General features: G+C 49.8%; 8 protein-coding genes across 8 annotated transcripts; 4 read left to right on the forward strand and 4 right to left on the reverse strand.

Annotated features, from left to right (window-relative positions):
* The first annotated feature begins 317 nt into the window (after positions 1-317).
* K460DRAFT_412268 (uncharacterized protein) lies at positions 318-1,230 on the forward strand. The gene is made up of 3 exons (XM_040937531.1): positions 318-496; positions 548-760; positions 812-1,230. The coding sequence occupies exons 1-3, from the start codon at positions 411-413 to the stop codon at positions 1,080-1,082; spliced, it is 570 nt and encodes a 189-aa protein (XP_040793144.1). The 5' UTR covers positions 318-410; the 3' UTR covers positions 1,083-1,230.
* A 1,613-nt stretch (positions 1,231-2,843) lies between these two features.
* K460DRAFT_412269 (uncharacterized protein) lies at positions 2,844-5,485 on the reverse strand. Its single transcript, XM_040937532.1, has 3 exons — positions 4,498-5,485; positions 4,007-4,450; positions 2,844-3,956 (listed from the first exon to the last, which is right to left on the reverse strand). The coding sequence occupies exons 1-3, from the start codon at positions 5,061-5,063 to the stop codon at positions 2,999-3,001; spliced, it is 1,968 nt and encodes a 655-aa protein (XP_040793145.1). The 5' UTR covers positions 5,064-5,485; the 3' UTR covers positions 2,844-2,998.
* A 65-nt stretch (positions 5,486-5,550) lies between these two features.
* K460DRAFT_18091 (uncharacterized protein) lies at positions 5,551-6,855 on the forward strand. The gene has a single exon (XM_040927049.1). It carries the CDS (start codon positions 5,683-5,685, stop codon positions 6,706-6,708), a length of 1,026 nt encoding a protein of 341 aa, XP_040793146.1. The 5' UTR covers positions 5,551-5,682; the 3' UTR covers positions 6,709-6,855.
* A 1,323-nt stretch (positions 6,856-8,178) lies between these two features.
* Positions 8,179-8,818, reverse strand: K460DRAFT_350623 (glycoside hydrolase family 24 protein; the record flags this gene model as incomplete). The annotated part of the gene is made up of 2 exons (XM_040931514.1): positions 8,179-8,472; positions 8,540-8,818. 2 exons carry the CDS (start codon positions 8,816-8,818, stop codon positions 8,179-8,181), a joined length of 573 nt encoding a protein of 190 aa, XP_040793147.1.
* A 502-nt stretch (positions 8,819-9,320) lies between these two features.
* On the reverse strand, positions 9,321-12,576 carry K460DRAFT_269468 (uncharacterized protein; the record flags this gene model as incomplete). Its single annotated transcript, XM_040927570.1, has 3 exons — positions 9,321-10,040; positions 10,091-12,183; positions 12,234-12,576. The coding sequence occupies 3 exons, from the start codon at positions 12,574-12,576 to the stop codon at positions 9,321-9,323; spliced, it is 3,156 nt and encodes a 1,051-aa protein (XP_040793148.1).
* Positions 12,577-13,291: 715 nt separating this feature from the next.
* Positions 13,292-14,528, forward strand: K460DRAFT_350625 (uncharacterized protein; the record flags this gene model as incomplete). The annotated part of the gene is made up of 2 exons (XM_040931515.1): positions 13,292-13,823; positions 13,873-14,528. The coding sequence occupies 2 exons, from the start codon at positions 13,292-13,294 to the stop codon at positions 14,526-14,528; spliced, it is 1,188 nt and encodes a 395-aa protein (XP_040793149.1).
* Positions 14,529-15,711: 1,183 nt separating this feature from the next.
* Positions 15,712-17,097, forward strand: K460DRAFT_271296 (uncharacterized protein; the record flags this gene model as incomplete). The annotated part of the gene is made up of 4 exons (XM_040927711.1): positions 15,712-16,187; positions 16,241-16,661; positions 16,710-16,848; positions 16,901-17,097. The coding sequence occupies 4 exons, from the start codon at positions 15,712-15,714 to the stop codon at positions 17,095-17,097; spliced, it is 1,233 nt and encodes a 410-aa protein (XP_040793150.1).
* A 91-nt stretch (positions 17,098-17,188) lies between these two features.
* K460DRAFT_382251 (uncharacterized protein) lies at positions 17,189-18,297 on the reverse strand. The gene is made up of 3 exons (XM_040935404.1): positions 17,786-18,297; positions 17,417-17,733; positions 17,189-17,369 (listed from the first exon to the last, which is right to left on the reverse strand). Exons 1-3 carry the CDS (start codon positions 18,126-18,128, stop codon positions 17,310-17,312), a joined length of 720 nt encoding a protein of 239 aa, XP_040793151.1. The 5' UTR covers positions 18,129-18,297; the 3' UTR covers positions 17,189-17,309.
* Between the last annotated feature and the right edge of the window lie 1,742 nt (positions 18,298-20,039).

A 20,039-nucleotide genomic window follows, 5' to 3' on the forward strand; every position in this document is an offset into this window, starting at 1 on the left:
GAGCCCAGTAGCGCGAATGTGGCAATAGATGGGGGTGGTAGATGATGTGCGACTTTGGCTGGATTAGGGCTGTAACGTATACCAATAGGTTCAAGCTCACGATATGCAAATAGGGAGCAACCATTGAATGTGTTGATAAGCTACTTTCATTTATGTTTACTGTATTGAAACGTCTCTAAGAATTGATAAGACAGAGCTTGGGACAGCCAATACTGGACCGCCACGTATGAAGACTAACGATCAGGCTGAATAGGTGAGGCGATGTCCTCACTATAGTTACATAGGTGGGATCCGAATGCTTTGAACACGTTTCTACTACGCACTGTACCATTCCTCGTTGACGATGCAAGTCTTGATTATTTATTAATTTTGCTTTGTGCTTTCGTTGAAGCTATTCGCAACTCTACGATATGGTATCGGAACGACGCAGGAATAACTTAGAGTACTACGCTGTAGTTACTGGACGTCTTGATGAGCCTGCAATCTTTTCTTCATGGTATGCTTTTCCTTAATTGTAACGAATGACACTAAAATTCGACATAATTAGGGGAGATGCACATCCGCGAGTGACAGGATGTAAGGCTGAATTCAAAGGCTTTGTTTCGATTCAAGAAGCACGCGACTATATGGAACGAAAAGGCTTCGCGGGATGGAAGGAGATTATCAAAGATACAGCGCTGGAGACTACCCCAGCAAGAAATAGCATGGCCTATTATGCGGTTGCACATGGAGCGAATCCTGGTATTCGCGATTTTTGGTAGTAAGTTATGCCCACTAGAGAATACTTGATGCAAATACCTACGATTTACAGTGGACCGGAGGGAGCCTCGCAAGCTGTCCATGAAATCTCTGGAGCTTGCCACAAGCATTTCAGAACAAAGGAGCAAGCTGAAGCGTTCATAGAGGACTGGAAAGAAACGTATGCAGAGGTTTGGCGTAGAGCGGTGAAAGAAGCGTTGGATAACGGGCTCAGACCCCTGGGCATGAAGCTGGACACGAAAGAGATACTGCGCGGAGCAAATCAGGACCCAGCTATTAACGGAATTTCCCAGCGATTTGATAGCGTGATGAGCTTCACGTAGATTATAGAGACTATCGATACCTTAAGTTAATTGACTTGGCCATTTGCACGCTGTATTTGACAGTCATTGCGATAAGCCAGCCTACATGGGATGGGCAACAGATCCTTTGCCATCCAGCGAGATATCTCAAATTCCAATCAAAATAGCCATTGCCTCTTGATTCCAGATTATGCCCACTTAATTCCCCGTTTGACTATCGTCGTGATACAGAACGTCTGTGTCTAGCTGCTAAATCCCCTCTCGGCATAGCAGCGACGGGATAAAAGCAACAGATCCAGGGTCAGTTGGACACAAGTTCATTTCCCTATCAGTCCGACCATTTCGAAACCTGGAAAAGTATTCGCAATTTCCTGTCGCACACGTCCAAAACCCGAAACCAGGCATACTACTCTCGATACCCGCTCGATCCTGACGACTGATCGCACCACAATAGCATGGTGGATTTCCATCACGTATGCCATATGTATCATCCCGTGTAATTCATCCTTTGAGATGATCTTATGGACCTCGCTCGGGAGGGATACATCGAACACATTTATAGTAATGCCGGTCGACATTGCCATTTTGATTGTTTGGCTTCACAGTGTTACGGTATCGAGGCGTCCAGCAACAGCGGCGACAACGAGGTAAGACGAGGGGGAATAGAGGTTGTAGCGGTCGACTTAGGACCCTCATGATCTCTGACATTGGAATATCTAAATTCCTTATTAGTCACGACGTGATAGGTCCGTTGGCGGAAACTAACCACAATATATAAGGCTTTCGCTTCCTAACGTCTGAACGATCATAATCGCATAGATTAAGCTACTTGATGTTAGGTAGCGAGCTCTTTGACGTCTCGGAGACTGCGGCCTCGAGCTGCGCAGGCGAGGTAGGGTAAGAGGATTTTCAAAGCGCCTGCGCCCTAGTTGAGCTATCGCTGGTTTCTGTGAAAGTACTTTGAGTGCGGAGATGTTTGTGATTACATTGATTCTACGCGAGGTAGGGTAGGATCGATAAAGCAGGCACAACGAGCAACAGTTTGACAAGCCGCGTTGATCGATCGTATGGATTAATGGCGAGTCAGTTTTATGAACCAGGTCGCCTTGAATTGGCCTCGCCGTTGCTGTACATCTACATCTGGCCGCTAAACCAAATGCTACAGCGCGCCTTCTGAAGCCGAGGATAACTCAGCCCCCACCATTCTTGATTGACGTTAACATACTGCATATTATCTAAGATAAAATACATTAAGATACGCGATGCGGGGTTGCTCGAAATTGTTCTTGATTGGTTAGCTTTTGATCGGAGTACCACATCGCGTGGCGATCTCGCAAGAAAGAGCGCCACCCGCAGCCTCAGGATAATCTATGGCTCGTTAGCGATGCTCTAGAATAATTAGACTTAGATAAGGGCGCTAATGGGTTACGACAGTGGTTTAGCTTGATGGTAGCCCTGAAGCGCAAGGCCCGTTTCCGCCAAAACAATGGTCCCTTGCGAAATCTGGCAGGGAAGCGTCCATGCGAGTGTAATTTTTTACGAAGGTAGGGCTATATTGATGCGGGGATTGGTATTAGCACATGAATTGAACGGGATAGAGAAAAATTCATGGTGTTTGGAGACTATTTATTGCGTTGAGTCGAAGTACCTATAGCTTGTTCCGTAACGGCAGTTTGTTCCGGTACAGGTGGATGCACGTTAATATGTTTTCCTAGTAGTGTAGGTGAGCGTGGATCCCTATTAATTAAAAGGCTAGATTCGAGAAACATGCATATTATTATTGCGTATTTGAACCACTATGGGTGTGACCTAAAGAGCGCCCCTCAAACCTTACACCTCACACCGTTGAAATGCTATGCCTGCATCATGCATTCTGTACTCGACGTCTCCACATGTTGGTAATATCGAAATTCGCCTGAACTTCCCTAACCCCCTCTCTATAAACCTCGGTCAAACGCGAGCCGGCGGCGCACGTCAATTTCTACCTCCTCCATCTCGATATCGCTATGGCTGCTGCTGGTCTCGCCATACTCAGAGCTCCCGTCGACATAGGACTCATCGGAGTTAACGAAGCTATCATCATCAGGGATGAGAAAACCGCGGTCAATACTATCGTCTCGCAAACTCTTGCTGGCGGTGGACGTTCCTTTGGATCTCTTGACGCTGATTGTGGGGTGATTCTCTGTACGTGGCTTTGATGACTGGGTAGCATGCTTGGCTGTCTTTTGCGAGGCAAGGCTTTTGGGGTACTTCGCAGTTGGACTCTGCATTAACTTGGATGGACGACTTTTTGACTTTTTAGGCGCTAGGCGCTTCCGTTTTCCAGATGGTTCTTGCTCAGGTGCATCGGTATCCCATTCGAATGCCGGGTCATTTGGGTCTATCTTTACCATTATCTCGTCACCGTCTTCATCGTCATCTTGCGTCGGACTAGCGACTATCGGCATTGTAGGTGCAGACGATGGTGAAACCGAAGGCCGGACTGATTGGTGAGCTGATGGTACTTCACTCTCCCAAATCGCTCGCTTTCTAGCGACAAGAAACTGCCCTTCGCTATCGATGAGCAAGTAATGCAGATCCCTGACTGGAATAGTGGGAGCTACAGCCATCAGCTGTGCGACTTTGCTTCTTAGCTCGTAGTCAGGTATATCCGCCAAGGTCAGGTCCTCAACGTTACTGTATCCCGCGTCGCTGTGCGCATCACTTCTCGATTCTAAGCCCAGTATCTTTGAGCTTTTGGCATCATCGAGGGATATAGTGCTATTGCCGGAAGACGGCTTCTGAGAGCGGTATTTATATGGTCCGGGCGTGTCTTGTTTGACACGAGAGACCATTTTTGATGTTTTAGCGTCTCGTATCGTGGTCGGTCGGCTATTTTTGGTTGGAGGTGATTGTCTGGTATCACAAATTAAGAGGTGCTGGAGAAGCAAACTGGCTCGACAAACCTGTTGAAGATGCTGGATTCGCGCTCAGTGACGCCGACTTTCAACGTCACCGAGGGAGACGGATAGGGCGCACATCGAGAGCTCAAGCCTTGGTCACTGAAGGCGTCTTTGTCCTTCTTCGATGTACCGCATCGAACAGATTTCCTAGCCTGCTCCTGGAATCCAAATTTGTTCTTCACAGTATTGACGCGTGCCTCGTTATCAGACACCACAGCTCTTGCACTTTGCTGTCGCCCTCTGCTTTGTCGAATTGGAAGCTGCACAGATGGAGGTGGAGATGACCTCCTTAGGATGAAGCCAGCGGGAGAGAGCGCTTCATTGAACGGCGAGTAGATACTTCGTAGAGAAGGAGGCGGAGAAGAATACCTGGAATTATATCGAAACTGGCTGAGATCTGATAGCAGAGATGAACTACTGGTGGAAGCAGGAGGCGCTGTAAGTGGGCTACACGCGTTAGAGCCTGAGTAAAACGTGGATTGATCAAGGCATACTGGGGGGCGTATGCCACTTCTCTGTCCGCCTCGCCATCCAGCGCGACGTATTCATCGTCGCTATCAATTGTGATAGGCATATGTTGAGTTGCACCTAGTTGAGTTGCACCTAGTTGGGTACCGGGTCCCCAAGATTTGGCAACCTTTGCCGCTTTTCGCTTGGTGCCTATAGTGGGCGTTTTGGGCTTGCTCACCGTCGGCTTAGATACAACCTTCGTTTTCGGCGTACGGTCACGCCTCTCCTTTGCTGTACCCGGGCGCAGGTTGATCGTCCAGAGATTTCTGCTGTACGCCATGTTGTCTTTCGGGTTCGTTCTGAGATGGCGGCTGCGACCTTGGAAGAAAGAGCGGGTAATTGGAGTTGGAGTTGGAGTTGGGGTAGGGAAAGCTAAGGGGGAGGGGGAAGAAGGTGACGTGACTGCAGCTGTTGAAAGCCACCCTAGCGAGGGAATCTGCCAACGCATGTGATCTCCATACGGGAGTGCAACAGCTTTACCTTCAGTGCGAGCATGGCGATGATTTTGACTTAGGCCATAAGGCAACTGTATAGGCCAGTAGGCCTCCATGGTATGTCAGGTGAGAGAGTGTAGAAGGGTGGGGTGGGGCATAGCGCGAGGGTGAAGGCGAATGTGCAAACGCAGTGGCCTTGGGTGTGGAAGAAGAGGGGCCACCAGGTGCTTCCATGCTACGGATGAGAATGCAATGCGCAGCTCAGCGACAATTCGTTACTGGTGCACGTATGATGGTCTGCAGGTTGATGCGGAAAGTGAATATAGCGAGAAACGAGGGGTGACTTGATGTGGAACGGAAACAGTGAGGTTCGATGAATTGACTGATTGGTTGGAGTGAATTGCACTGTCCCGTGACATGGCCTGGAGACGAGAAAGACTTGATCGACTTTGGAGAAGCCTCAATAGCTCAGTAGGCGAGTCTTAGACATGTGGGAGCGTTCTATTCCCATGTCAGAGTGATGTATAAGGGTTATCGGGTTGAAAAGGGTAACACGAGAAGAGGTACTGGTTGGTATACAGCTACCGACGTCATGACGGACCCCAGCAGGGCAGGCGCATGCAAGCTCCCAACCTCGCCAACCTCACCAGGCTCACCTCACCACCATCGCTCCGTCCCATCGCATCACACAAGTCCTCCAGCAGCAGCGCCCTATGACTGCCCTCATCGCGCCATATGTCATGGCACGATCGCATCGTCTACCATCGTGATTTTGCCTACAACCGTCGTCGATCTCGAATGGCGCACGGCAGCATTGGCGATGTGCCCGCCGCAACATACGCAGAGTATGTAGACGACCCTTTCTTACTGCTCCCCGATGACCAAGATGCGTCTGCGACCTCATCAGAAGAGGAGGACCGCTATCTCGAGGGCGCGCCGCCTGTTGAGGCCGTCTCAACAGAGCTGGCGCAAAAGCCCGCGCCCCCGTCGCGATGCATCGCATTGCGACCCGCGCTGACCCATCGTCTCTACTCTCATCGTCTACATGTACGCGCAAAGGCTAAACTGCAACGCGACAGACTGCTCTCCGGCCCTATGATTGACATCTACGTGGGCGAGTCCAGGCGCCACTGGTCGCTCCACCGCAACTTGCTATGCCACCACTCGGAGCAACTCGAGGCCGAGCTCGAGGGCGACGCAGACGGCCACAACCGGAAAGACAAGCTCGAGCTACCGGACTATGATCCTGCTGGCTTCGAACTCCTCGTCAAATGGCTCTATCAGGGCAAGCTCGACGACGTGTCGGACATGCCCGACACCAACCAGAAGTACGACTACGCCGTCAGCTGCCACAAGCTGTACCTTCTGTGCGATCGCTTCGACATGGCTCAGCTGAAGAATGTCGCCATGGACCAGTATAGGAAGGGGCTCAACCAAGCTGAGCTCGTTCCCGACGCCGACGAGATTGACGACATCTACCGCAAGAGCCCGACAGGCTCGCCCTTCAGACAATTGATGACTCGAATTGCAGCGCGACAGATTATGGATCCTGGTAGCGACCGGGACGTGGAGACGTATCGGCAATGCTTCGAGAACAATCCAGATTTCGCTGTCGATCTGGTCAAAGCCATCAGAATCGGTACAGGCGGCATGTTGTTTGAGGACCCCACAGATCCTGGAAACGAGTGCGAGTACCATGACCACGAAGATGGTCCGAACTGCCACATCAAGGGCAAGGCTAAGGCCAAGCAAGGTGAATAGCTCTCTTCGTCCTCGCAAGACGCATAGTAACATTCATTAACCAGCAAAGAAGACTCGGCCGCCCCAGCTCGCCCCCACATCCGGCAAATCCGATCTCTCCATAAGCTCCGGCCAACAGAGCCTCCCTCTCCTCCCTCATCCTCCAAGAACCCCTCGCCTTCCTCCTCCCCGCCAAGCTCGCCCTCAGGACGGAATAGGCCCAGGCCCTCTCCGCCGTCGCCTCACAAGTCCGGCGAGTTCGACCGTGGTCACATCGAAGGAGACGGCAGTCGTGACTCAGCTACCCAGTCCAGACATGACGAGGAACAGGGAGAGGGACAGGGAAAGGTTGCGGAAGGTCACGCCACCGGACAGGCAGAAACGCCAGCAAGAGCAGGATCAGATCAACGGGACAGAGATACAGGGGTCTCGCCCAGCCCCCGTCGAGCTCCACCAAAACTCAGAAGACACGTCTCACCCACTCCAGGCTAGTGGCGAACTGGTAGCTGAAGAGGACGAGGATGCGCAGGGGATTAACGGAGTTCTACAACGATCGCCCTCACGTCGAGGTATATGGGAATGGGCAAGAGTGGGGACTGGCCGTCTGAGTATCATGGGACGCCTACCACATCCAGAATGGAAGGGCCCACCAGCTACGAAAGCCCTGGCACATTTGACTGTGAACGGCACGCCCGACATTGGAACGATTCTAGAGGCACAGGATGACTTCAGCGTTCCTTCAACCACAGCTACGGAGCCAGACAACGAGGAGCGACAGGCTGAGGCTGCAGCTGCTAAGATGGAAGGTCTCGGCATCTCTGAAATGAACACTGTTACGTCTCCTTGGTTCTCTCAAACGAAACGATCCTCGGACGAGCTGGTAGCTGCATCATCTACGGCTAGCACACCGGCGAATCAGACTCTCAGGTCTGAAGAATGGACCAACGGCGATATTAGTACGCCGGCAGCCGCATCGAAGGGTAGCCCACCATCTACACCAGATACACCAACACCGCAGCAGCGTAGGAGGACTACGCCTACCGAGTTTGACAATACTCCTACGCATCCTACACCTACCAAGGACGCGCCTAACATGTCAAAGCCTGAGTCGAGCGACACGTCCACTAACGGCACCCCCGCGAGGACGAAGACTACAACTAGGAACACACCCAGTCCGCACCGCATTCCAAAGTACAAAATTGCACTCGCTGCCAACCTCCTCACACCTGCCAGAGCTGGCACTGCCTCAACATGATACTGTTCCTTGTTCGGAGTTTATTTCGTTTGATACCCTTTATTGTACAAAAAATGGCGCTACGATAACATGAGTTGGGAATTTAAGGTCGGCATACATAGGATAATGGAATATTTGTTGTGATGCGCTTCACAGCTTTTGGTCTACTTCAAGAAGAGTACCTTTCATTTCTAGCCACAATTCTTGTCTCATGGCCCGAGTCAACTACACATAGCAGACCTCTCTTCGCCGCTGCTTCACCCACACGCTGGCAAAGCTCCAACGGTCGTTGCCCTCTGCGCCAAACTAATTTCGGCCGCTCTCCGCCTCACTAGCCCCGGCAACGTTTTCCCCTTGCCCTTGGTCCATTTCGGTAGCTCTTCAGCAATTACAGTGTCTGGATCTTCACCAGCGTTGAGTCGCTTGAGAAGAGTAGAGGACTGTACGTTCCCGCCGCCAACATTGAAGGCCCAAGAGACGAGGGCACCATACTGATATTCATTCAACACGACGTCAGAGCTTGTACGCAGAGTAATGGTCCCTTGAGGATTCTGGTTGGGGTCGTCAATATACAACGCGCATTACTTTCAGCGTGTGGCAAAGAAGAGGAGCTTATACCTTCAAATCACTCGCAAGCAATTGATTCATGGTGGTCTCTGTAAGCGGGAATGGATAAGGCACTTCTGAGCATCCTGAAGATGTACACTTATGGCCGTAACCGACGGTGGGGTAGCCGATGGGATCAGGTTTCGGAGATGGGACAGGGTGCTCAAATTCTTTGATGAGAGCGAGAGTTGCTGGATTAACATTCGGGGCGTTGCACTGCCGCATTTGGACAGGGCCGGCTACCGTAGTTGAGAGGGTGGCAAGGATTGAAATAAGTATGGAAGTATACATGTTGTGGCAATAGAAGGTTGTTCGGAGTGATGGTTGATTGCTTGGTTGGCTGAACTATTCAATGTGGCTCCCTCAAGCTCATATACATCTACATCGAGGTACAAAGTCACCGCAGCAACCTTCCAAATCAGATACGATGGATGTGTCAGAAGATTCTGCTTTAGTGAGATCAGCATCTTTGTGTATCCGTACTACTCTGCGTGTATGGTGCATCTACCCTCTTATTGTGTAACGTTTCGTAGATTTCACTTTCAGCTCAGCTGCGCCTCAGCCTCTTCCATCATGTCATGGACAAGGTAGGTAGTAGATCTCGATCTGCACGATCAACAATAGGAGCTGCTCGGTTAGCGAGGAATGTGAGGGGCAATGCCATGGTTGGCGAATACGTATGGCGACCACATAGGCTGGAAAGGCGACGCAAGGCCGCTAGATTGAGCATCCACATTTATAATATTGAAAGTAGCCTATTGCGTACAGTGGTGTTCCTAACCAGAGACAAGCCCTACCGTCTCCCCCGCTCCTCACCCTCCGGCGCAGTTCTCTTAACTCTTCTAAAGCAAGCAAATTGCACCTTCGTACCCTCCCTCAGGCGTTTGAGTGTGCTTCTCAGACTGCCCAACTCATCCTGTAGTCGTACACGGGCTGCGTTATCAGTCTTGGCATCTAACACTTGGTAAATATCCGTCTGAACCTGTGACGCAGCTTCGGTGGTATATGAAGCGAGTGTCTGTGCCATGAACTCGACATCAAGAGTGGCCTGCATCAACTGCGGGAGTGTAATCTGCGTAATGTCCGGGGACTTGAATGTAGTGATCAACGAGGTCGTTGTGCTCTCGAACAGCGCGCGGAGGATACGTGGCGTGAGCGGATAACTCGTTGTGCTAGCCTCTGTGTGCACGATGACCAAATCCAACAAAACTGTGAACACATACGGGCTTGGATCTCTGTCTGCGACGCCCTTCTTTCCTGATCCTAGCTCAGGGTTTGGTGCCCAAGTTGGGCTGAAAATGCCAGATTCAATCGTTGCATTGATCTTGGCAGCATGCGGCTTAGTGTAGGATTTGAAGAGTTGAGTATCGAGTTGCGAGAGGACGTCTCGGATGCGGTTTGTCTCGTCGGTGAGTTGGACGCTGAAGAGGGCTTCGAAGAGGGAGAGTAGCTGGGGAGTGATGTCGGTTTGGAAGGCGGCCATGTTGGATAGTGTGAGGAGAAGACGGATGGACTGCATTTGTATTAGCAAGACGATAGCAATAGGGCTTTCATGAAACTGACCTGTTGGTTGGCGTCAACCTTGCCCCAATCACCCTCGTCATCCTCCTGCTCATCAACGGTCAAGTCATCGCCTTTGTTTTCAAAGTCATCACCGAGAGCCTTCCTTCCTTTCTCCGCACATTCTACCATCCCGCTAAGCGTGCGATATAAGCTGGTCACAAACTGACTCCTAACCATCTGCAATAGCTTATTACTCGGCGGGACGACGATATCGACAGCAGTTTTGCTCGAGGCTTCAACGTATAATATCTTCTGCAGGTTATTCAGCAGGAAACTTTGCACTGCAAGAAAACGTTGAGGCAGGTTGGTAGTATCTTTGCGATCGGCGTTGCGAGTCCAGTCTTCCAGGACCTTGAGCTTCTCAGCATCAGTGTTCCAAGCCGCGCATACGGCTTGCACACCGCGCTCGCGAACGCCGCCAAGTAACATTCGCAGGGATTCGTCCATACGGGAGATTGTTCCAATTTCTGGAAGCCGAAGCGATGCAAGCTCATTAGCGGCCGTGCCGATTAAGACTAGTATTCTAGAAAGGTAGTGTGATCCCGAGAGAGCGTTGGAGTGGGGAGGCCAGAAGGCATACTTCTCCCATGCATCGCCACGGCTAGGTGACGGCGGCGGGATATTGTTTGGATCGAATCGGAATCTGGAACCCGATGTTGGGCTTAAAAGTGCGCTCATTGGTGTCCTCGGTGATGATGGGGTTGGCGAGGTCGGCAGTGGCGAGAAGAGCAACGAAACATCCTCGATTGGCGGGTCGGAAAAGAATGAAAACAGGTAATCTCGGATGATGCTGATGAGCTCTACTAGGCCTTTCTCAAGCTCGACCTTGTTTTCTTTTGTGAGTCTGTGGTGCACTGCGGACTGATTTTGATGTCCTGTCGGCATGTTCCTCTGAGCACGACCAGATACAAAAGACTGTGCAATTTCCCAGTATTCGACGAGCTCAGCAAGCAAGCCGGCTTTGTTCGAAAGGAGTGTGTTCATCGATGCATAAATATGCTCCCAGAACTCTATCACTTTAGGCGAATCCAGCTTGGATGGCTCAGCACTGTTGTTGCTGCTAGTTGGAACGGAGCGCAGATGTTTCTGTAGTAGACGTAGGGTCGGTTTGTCAGCATTAACTAGATGTCGGCGTAGGATCTCAATTTCGACGCGAGATCGTTCGCACGTTGTGTTGAGGCGGGACTTGAGGTACTCGTAGCGGGAGTGCAGCCATATCCAGATGGGGTTATCGTCCGCGCCCAACTCAAGCATGATGGAAATGATGCTTAGATACTGATCCGACTTGGTCTCCTCGCTCGCAGTCGGGTGGTTGGTGAAGTGGGTTGCAGTAAGTCGTTTCCAAGAATCGCGCTTGAAGTGCTCGATCTGGCGCTCCACATCTGACCACATTCTAGCCGTGACAAGGATCTGGTGGATGTGGGCGTCGGTGAAGGGCGTCTGCGATGAGCTCGCCTGCTCGACTAGGAATCGGGCGTCCTCGACGTACTTGCGCGCGCGTTTGTATTCTACTGTTATCGTCTCGTGGTCCCTCCGCCGTATTGCATCGTGGATGGTAGAGGCGACCTCAAACAAGCCTCGGTGGTGATCGACGGACTGCAGTATCGACTTCAGCGTCTCCTCCCTCTCGCGGCCATTCAATGCAGGACCCCACACTTCCTCGGCCTTGACGGCGACTTCGGTGAGCGGGACTTTAATGCCGTGCACACCGTACTCGCTTTCCTTGACCAGCGCATTCTTCTTCCTCTCGGTCGGCGCGGGCTTATTGACTCCTGGCGTTAAGGTGTCGCTGGGCTTCCTGCCTGAGAAGCTGGTTCTACTGGGGCCTCTCGAATGCTGGGCCCTCTTGGGCGAGTCGGGCTCCTGCCCTTGATCCCGCATTTCATTGTATACTCGGTCGATGGTGGCTTTGGCGCCGACGAAGCGCTCGAAGTTGGACTCGACGAGCACCTTGAGCGAGGCCGACTTCTTCTCGATGGAGCGGGAAAGGAAGTCGAGGCCGGCGAGCAGCGAGTCGGTGGATGCGTCGCTGTGGACCTGGGAGAGGAACAGAGAGGGCGAGAAGCTCGTCGAGCTGAGGAGAAAGCGGTTGCCTAATCATGACATGAGCTGGGCCTCTAATGGCATCTGGCTCTGTACTCACGCAGCTTGATGTCGTCCTCGACCTGCACATTCCTCGCTCGCAGCACCTGGACGACACTCGGGTACATGCCCAGCGGGTCTTGCTCGTCCTTCTGCACCAGGTTCTCGACGCCATCCTTGGATCGCTCTGCCCCAGGAACCTGCCGCGAGAACCTCGACCTGTCTTCCAACACCGAGTATCGCGATCCCGAGCGGCGCACCGGCTGCGCAGCAGCTCTCGGCGTGGCCAACTCGAACTCATCTGCCTCATCATCCGCCACGTCCTTCTCTTGGGGCCATGCTGCAGGGTACAGCGTCGAGAGGTTGTACTTGTTGAGGATCTCCCTCTCTACGGCCGAATTCATTACAGCAGCTGTCCGAGCGATGGACGTCGTGCACGTGACAAGTGTCGTCGGTGTACCTTTGAGTGCTGTGTGTTGCAACTGACGGCTCGCTGAGACGTGGTTGCGAAGGCCAATCACATCAACCTATGGCTTGGCGGGCGGCATGCCCGTTTGGGAAGCCGTTAATGTTCGTCTGAACTACACTTATTTAAATACTTGACAAGACACTGTGCCTGATATTCCCTCACACGTGGATTTTCTCGTAAACTTTGTCATTTGCCCTTTCCTCTTCCACTGGCTTGCATCCGATATGGTGTTGCGAGACTATCATCGGCTGCCCTCACCGACGTGCTATGCTAATCGAGACAGAAGATACAGACAGCATCATTCTCTCTTACCCCTGATGACTGTAGAATATCAATTTGCTGAATATCACAACTCTAACAGCCTCACTTATACTATCAATGTAGAATTTGTTCCCCCTCTCACTAGCCACCTTCTCTTGCTCGTTGACATGTATAAGCACCCCAAGGTCTGTCATGCTCTCATACTAGACCTAACCCCCTCCACTAAATACTCTCTACTAGTTCGAACACCTTCACTCTCTTCTCCTCTCCAGTCGTCCTCTTCGCCTATTTATTATCTCCACCGATCCATTTCTACTCTTCACCTCATCTCAACGTACACGAATCGTTCTAAAGCGGTCAAAATTTCGTCCCATAGCCTCTCTGCAACTATGCCAGTGTCTTCCGTAGCCGCATTGACAGAGGGTGAAGTCGAACCATATCCCTCACCTGCCTCGACCTCCCAGCTCTCTATAGAGGCCGAGGAAGAGCCTTGCTTGGAAACGAACGATATTGCTTCCCCAAAAACGTCAGTGGAGGCTGAGAATACAACACGGACAGGTAAAGCAAGAATAAAGAAAACGTTGTATGTGCTTAATCGCTCTTCGCAACTCAGCAAGCTGACCCTCACGAGAACGTTCCTCCCAATTTCCACAACGCTTCGCCACAGCAACCCTGCATATTTCAAAGAGCTTCCGGATCATTTTTACCGTGTCACATTCGAGAAGACTGCTACCCCGAGTCGCTACGAGATCAATGACTTACACATTAGCGAACACCCCAAACTCAAGGACGGATATGCGTTTCAAGCTCTGGCAGAGTTCTTCTGTGAAAAAGACTTGACAAGAACTAGAATTAAGCGACACCATAAGCAGAGCAAGAAAAAGGATCCCTCAAGTTATGTCTCGGTAACTAACTCCCTGGGTAAGTCTATCTAAGATTCACCTGTACCGATAATTTTAATACTTTGTAGGAGAAGCAGCGGGCCGATGCAGGTGGCACTACTACACGAGCAAACGAAGAGGAAGACGCATTATCGTAGTTGAAATCTCCACTGCCGGTCTCGTTCCAGCAGAGTTGGAGATGACCGAACAAATCGAGGACGGTTCCACAGTTACACTCAATATACCCATCTGGGTTCGGGACGTATGCCGACCGGTCGATGGTTCACCTATCACAACAGAGGAGTTCAAGAGTTCTGGCGCAGATTTATACCTTTCCGTTCTCGAACAAAGGGATGGTGGATTTCATCTTGGCGTGACAGCCGCTGACGGTCAATGGCACGAGTTCATGGCCGGTGGTTTCATTGAAGAGAAGTATGTTACACGCGTTCTACCATACGATGGCATGAAAGTTCATAGGGCGGAGGGGGATATGGAAGTACGGAGCTTACTTGATATGAACTACGTCTTCGATTGGGAGGCTCAACGATGGCGCTACGATCCCCTCTCGACAAAACGTAAGCGTTCTGTCGATGATGAAGAAAAGGACGACTACGCTTCATCTAACACCTCATCCGACGGGAAGTCAACAAGAAAACGCTGCTGCCCATCTTGTGGATACACAGCGCCCGATCAAGAATTCGAAAATCGGGTTATGGAGATGACAGTAGATGTTGATCTTGCTTGACTAGGTCGCCTCAAGTTCGACAGACTACAACAAATTACCAGCCAATTCGCTCCGAAAATCTGCATGGAAGCCATGACAAGCACGAACATGACCAAGCAAACGAAAAGTTTCATTTATTCCTAACATGGCCCTCGGTTCAAGAGCGAAAAGCCAACACTTGCTACTTTTTTCTTTCCTCTTATGTTTTTTCGCAACTTGCAGAACGTTCAAACACACTCTATACAAGTTCACAACAGATCGGAGGTTTCTTTATGCTAGCATCTTTAGGCACGTGCCAACGCTACTGCATTGGAGGAAACCTTTATTCCTCATTTGGCTTGCGTCTGCAAAACATCGAATGGCAGGCAGGCTACAGAGGGGTTTGATTCACATCACTGAGGCATGTCACGGCAGCTTTCCATTTATTTTATCCTTTCTTTTCTTTATCTCATATAATCAAAAGTTATCCATATCCCATCCCCAGTTAATTTTAACGTCAACCGTCATGGTTAAGTCCTAATTTCTTGCATGGAATATGCCTGTTCTTTCTTTCGTTCAATGAAAGTAGGAAACGTGAATAAACGTCACATCAAAAAGTATTATGCATCATGACAAACAGCTTACTAGCTGAAATCATTATTATTTGCGATATGAGGAAGTCCATAAGAGCGCCTGCTTTAGGTGGATGCATCATGAACCATGCACTCATGTAGTGCGCTCGGTCCCAGGCTCTTCAAGTGTATTGCAAAATTCGGCATATCCTGCGAACACTACATCGCCCTAGCACAAGAACGGACACGGAATCAGCCACATGGTTACATCTGGCACTGTTTAGGGCGCTAATCAAGTGTGAACCAATCACAATCTAGGCGCTCTGCTCCGCCCTCTCAAGGTCTACCGCATCCAGTCAAGCGCCATCTTACTTCAAAACATCGACACGCGTTTCCGCAGGGTAACGCAGGCTGGGCATATCGTGGTTCAAATATGTAGACAAGTCGGCGATTGCTGAACTCTCTGCGTCCCAGAAAAGGGTTTTGATACGCTCCGCAACACTCCCAAGAGCAGTCTGATCATTATGAGAGATACGACTCAATCCATTCGGACTGTCAATGAAGAGAACAGAAGTGTCGCAGGTAAGTACCAGCTTGATGAGCCGTCGAAATGATATTGAACAATGCGTGCAGATACTGATACCTCGTCGTTGATGCACGTCGAGCCTGTTTTGAGTAACGCCGACTTATATGTCACGACGCCGCCAGCCTACACACAATCAATTGCAGAGGGTGAGATTTCAGTCGATGCAGAAGCGGCCCAAGGAGAGAAACCTGAGGTATTTGAGCGATCACCGGAACGAAGTACATCCTCGTACCACCCTCTGCAACAGCAGATATCGAACGCTTCAACTACTAGAGACATACCCCAACTGCAAGAACAGGGGTTAGAGCGAGAATTTCATGCGCACAATACTACTCCCCAAGTACCTGCAGTATCAGCTCCTGTGCTAGGACAATATCTCACTGAGCCAGTCTCGACTGCCAATCTGGTGGGTGTAAGAGCGTGTAGTATTTTGCACGACCGTCCAGCGATATGGCTTGTAAAGCGGAAGAAGACAGCGCTTTCCCCGCTTGCAGCTGCAGTGCTCACGAAAGAAGGGCTTATCGGTGCCAAAGACCTAGAGTTGTCAGTATAGTCCATCCTACGCTCCGACCTCAAAATACTGACTAGACTCGCAGAATATCACAGCACTCAGGTACCAGGCGTGACCCCATCGACCCTCTGTCTGGCGTTCTTCTCGGCGTTTCCGACACTGTTGGAGAGCTCATGCTCGGCCTTGTTGCAGGACCGGTAGAACTGGGTAAACATGCGATACCCATGTTAGCACGCTATGAATCGAGACGAACAGAGAATCCAGACGGCAATAATTTATCCGTGACTGCTAGTGATGTCAAAGGTGTACCTCATGCAGCGGCGCAAGTGGCAATAGGGACTGGCAAAGGTGTGGGCCGCATGATCGCCGCGAGCTTGAAAAGCCCAATGCTGATGATGCATGGGGTCACAAGAGGGTTTCACAACCTGCCAAAATTATACGGGGAAGAGGTCAGAGAGTACGACAACATTACTAACTTAAGAAGCGGGCTACTGGTCAGCGCAAAGGTACGTCCCTCGCCCCTAATGTGTGCATGGATAACTGACTGCCGGTAGAGCTTCGGATATGGTCTTAGTGATGGTCTGAAGGATCTGGTAGCAAAGCCAATTGATGGAGCCGAACAAAACGGCATTGTTGGTTTCGGCACTGGTCTGGCAAAAGGATTCGGGAATGCTATGTTCAAGCCTGCCGCGGGTTAGTCTTTGCTCACACCTGCCCACGTATGCCACTACTTACAATGACCTAGGCGCATGTGGTCTGATTGGATATTCCGCCGTTGGTGTTTACAAATCGATTCGAAACATCAAGATCAGGAAGCAGGACGATCCCGCGAAGTTGGTACGAGAGCTAGGTGAGGTCGAATATGCGCAAGCAAATGATGCGGATAAGCTGTACGTCGTGCGCGTTTGGTGCCAGATCCAGATGCGCGTGCGATTGACCTAGAGTTGACTGAGTTTGTAACGTCTTGTCTATCGGTAAGGAGAAGAAGTCAAGCTTTGAAGGGTTCTAATCAGAACCGTACACACGGCTGATTAAGACCGCACAATCAATATAGTGATAGATCTCAATAAAGAGCTTTGTCATTGTTGTGCTTGTACTGCATGGCACAGCCCTGTATGAATGTCAAGCTCTACCCCACCATCTGCATTCGAGCCTTAAGCCTTCGCTTTTGCCGTAGACGTCTTCTTCACCAGATAATGGCTAACCTGCCATTTCTAACACCTGTCAGCCAGTTTCAACGCTCAAAAATCCCAGAACTTACCACGGTGTTCTGCTGCTCGAAATAAGCATTCCATTTCTGATTCTCAGCAAGATCAACTACCGCATCCCAAGGCCACTCATCCGACTCTAGCTCGACCAAGGTAAAGTAAGTGTACAATGCACCCTTTTCCTTGGTGACATATGAGCTGCCCTGCAGGACCGTTGCAGTATCAATTTTGAAAAATCGAAACCGTAGAACATCTTGTGAGCTAGATATCGTAGGGCCGACTACGGTTTTATAGAAGTGAACCACATCCTCCTCCACCTCGGGGGAAACGCGCCATTCCATTGCTGCTACGCTCGCGATGTCTGCAATATCTAGCGATTTGGCTTAGTCAATCGTTCCTGCATATGCCAAGGTATGACTTACCGCCTTCCCAATCCTCCGCTTGCCATCTCTGGATTTCATGGTACGTTCGTACATCAAAACGCGCATCTTTCAGGGGTCCGGCTAGCAACTTGTCTGATGGGCGATATCTCTCCTTGTTCAAATCCTCAGTAGCTTTGTGTATCTTGGGAATTTCGTAGACTATGAATGAACCCCATGGTGAATCTAGCGTCCCCGTGGGTTCGGTCTCCATCCCGTTTGGTGTCAATTCGCAATGTAGGGCGTGTTGGGCGCCATGAGAGCACGTCTCTGGGACCCATTCGTTCTCGTACCATTCCGTGGCGTCCGCTGGCAGATTTGCCCAGGTGCAGAGTATGCCAGACATCTCCTTATTTCAAGAAAAGCCGGGTATGAGGAGAGGTCGGGGTGGTGTCTGAGGATTGAATCCGTTCCCGAGGAGATATCCCAAGCACTTCAATGGAAAGAAGTTATTTAAACTGAGTGTAGAATTGATAGTGGGAGCGCCGTCCGCGCTCGTAAAAGAGATCGGCGGGAAATGTCACGGGACGATGATCAAGTCAGAAGATATATGGAAAAGATCAGCTAAATAATAAGTCGTAAACATGATTGGTTGCTCATTTCCAAGCCTTGACCATCCAATCCTCCTGCATACGGTCTAACCAGGACAGTTTTAGATGATCAACAACACCGTTGACATGACTCGCAAGTAAGCGGCTATACAAACACAAACGAATAGTCGGAGGCACCACAAACCGGACGGTCTTGAGAGGAATTTATGCGCAGACGTTTATTGAATATGGCATTGATATATACTGTTATTTAGCGATATAATACTGAAACATAGTGTGTTGATCTCGTCTACCCCTCGGGATCGACTACAACGCTACGCAGCGATGTAGCGTAGCGCGGCCGGGGTGAAACGCCGTATACGAATAATGTCACACCGCGAGAAAAAGCTTGCGATAACAGCAATTAACATCCTCGTAGAAAAGTACCACCGAGTACTCGGGCCGAAGTCAACTCAGACCATCCAACAGCTTACCGGCGGCATTGTCTTCCGGCCCTAGACAATATACAATCTAGTAATACGAACACGATGTCTTCTAACCTTAACTTAACGAATTGAGGGGCACAAACAAGCTGTAGCTGTAGATGACATCGTGCTTGAAGTCATCTTGCCTGCAAATGTTTAAGAGAACCATCCATCCTTTAAAGGTAACTAAGAAGATCATCTAGCTTGAAATTGAGATGTAAACATTGTCGGTCACACCATCCATGATTTTACATTACGTATCCTACTAGGAGCTGCTAATCATACATTCGCTCTTGTTAACGGCTCTTTTCAATCGTTTGCATAAATCTTTCCACCGTTGAATCGAGTTTCATCAAAAGTGGACGTAGGGGGTTCGAAGGAAATATGGATTCCAACTAAGTACCCACAAAAAGGCCGAACTAATATTTGTAGCTGCTAAGATCTTTGAACGGACGTCAACCAGTAAGCAGATGACGGAAGTGATGTACGACTGGATGGCAGGCCTAGGCCGCCAGGCCACCGGAGACACTGGAGCAGAGGCTTGATTACCTTTAGTCTAGAGACTAGTAGCCGTCATGCCTACACTATCCATTTCCTGGGGGCCCAATGTGCGCATTGGAAGCGAGGGGCTCTCTTGGCTTGCAGGAAGTTTGGAAGCAATTGCGCTGATGTTCTGAATGAGCACGTCAGGTGCAGCCGCAGGAACAGTGCCGACATGATGCCGCATTAGACAGGTGCTAGCGAAGTCGCAGAGAGAAGTGTTTCTCATGACTTCGGTAGTGCCGCGCCTGAGTGTACTTTTGTGTGTCGACGCCTAAAGGCGGCTCGTGCAAACTGGCGCCAGGGGAGATTTTGAACTTTTTGGTATTGAACCAGCGCTAGCAACAACAGTACCAACTCCCGAGAAATGCAACCATGAAGCATGGATGGGTGTTTACTAAGTAATTACTTAGTAATTTAGTAATTACTAATTAGTAAAGCCTAAATAGGTATAGTACCTAGTAATTACTATTTAGTAATTACTAAATAGTAATTACTAAAAAAAAAATTTAGTAATTACTAAATAGTAATTACTAATTAATACTATTTAGTAATCTAAAAAAAAAAAAAAAAACTCTTTAATAAAATATTAAAATATATAAATTTTACTATATTAATATTATATTAAAACTTTAAATATAGTTATAATATTAATATAGTAAAATTTATATATTTTAATATTTTATTAAAGAGTTTTTTTTT

Source organism: Cucurbitaria berberidis (genome assembly GCF_010015615.1).
Source record: "Cucurbitaria berberidis CBS 394.84 unplaced genomic scaffold K460scaffold_1, whole genome shotgun sequence".
Classification (NCBI taxonomy): domain Eukaryota; kingdom Fungi; phylum Ascomycota; class Dothideomycetes; order Pleosporales; family Cucurbitariaceae; genus Cucurbitaria; species Cucurbitaria berberidis.

Excerpts from the sequence above, each read along its gene's own strand:
- K460DRAFT_412268 (XM_040937531.1), top strand. The coding sequence starts at position 411 with ATGGTATCGGAACGACGCAGGAATAACTTAGAGTACTACGCTGTAGTT. Across the intron at positions 497-547 it reads CCTGCAATCTTTTCTTCATG|GGGAGATGCACATCCGCGAG; the intron begins GTATGCTTTTCC and ends CGACATAATTAG. Across the intron at positions 761-811 it reads GGTATTCGCGATTTTTGGTA|TGGACCGGAGGGAGCCTCGC; the intron begins GTAAGTTATGCC and ends TACGATTTACAG.
- K460DRAFT_382251 (XM_040935404.1), bottom strand. The coding sequence starts at position 18,128 with ATGTCTGGCATACTCTGCACCTGGGCAAATCTGCCAGCGGACGCCACG. Across the intron at positions 17,734-17,785 it reads AGCGGAGGATTGGGAAGGCG|ATATTGCAGACATCGCGAGC; the intron begins GTAAGTCATACC and ends CCAAATCGCTAG. Across the intron at positions 17,370-17,416 it reads TCGAGCAGCAGAACACCGTG|AAATGGCAGGTTAGCCATTA; the intron begins GTAAGTTCTGGG and ends GACAGGTGTTAG.
- K460DRAFT_412269 (XM_040937532.1), bottom strand. The coding sequence starts at position 5,063 with ATGGAGGCCTACTGGCCTATACAGTTGCCTTATGGCCTAAGTCAAAAT. Across the intron at positions 4,451-4,497 it reads GAAGTGGCATACGCCCCCCA|CCCACTTACAGCGCCTCCTG; the intron begins GTATGCCTTGAT and ends TAACGCGTGTAG. Across the intron at positions 3,957-4,006 it reads GAATCCAGCATCTTCAACAG|ACAATCACCTCCAACCAAAA; the intron begins GTTTGTCGAGCC and ends TTGTGATACCAG.
- K460DRAFT_18091 (XM_040927049.1), top strand. The coding sequence starts at position 5,683 with ATGTCATGGCACGATCGCATCGTCTACCATCGTGATTTTGCCTACAAC.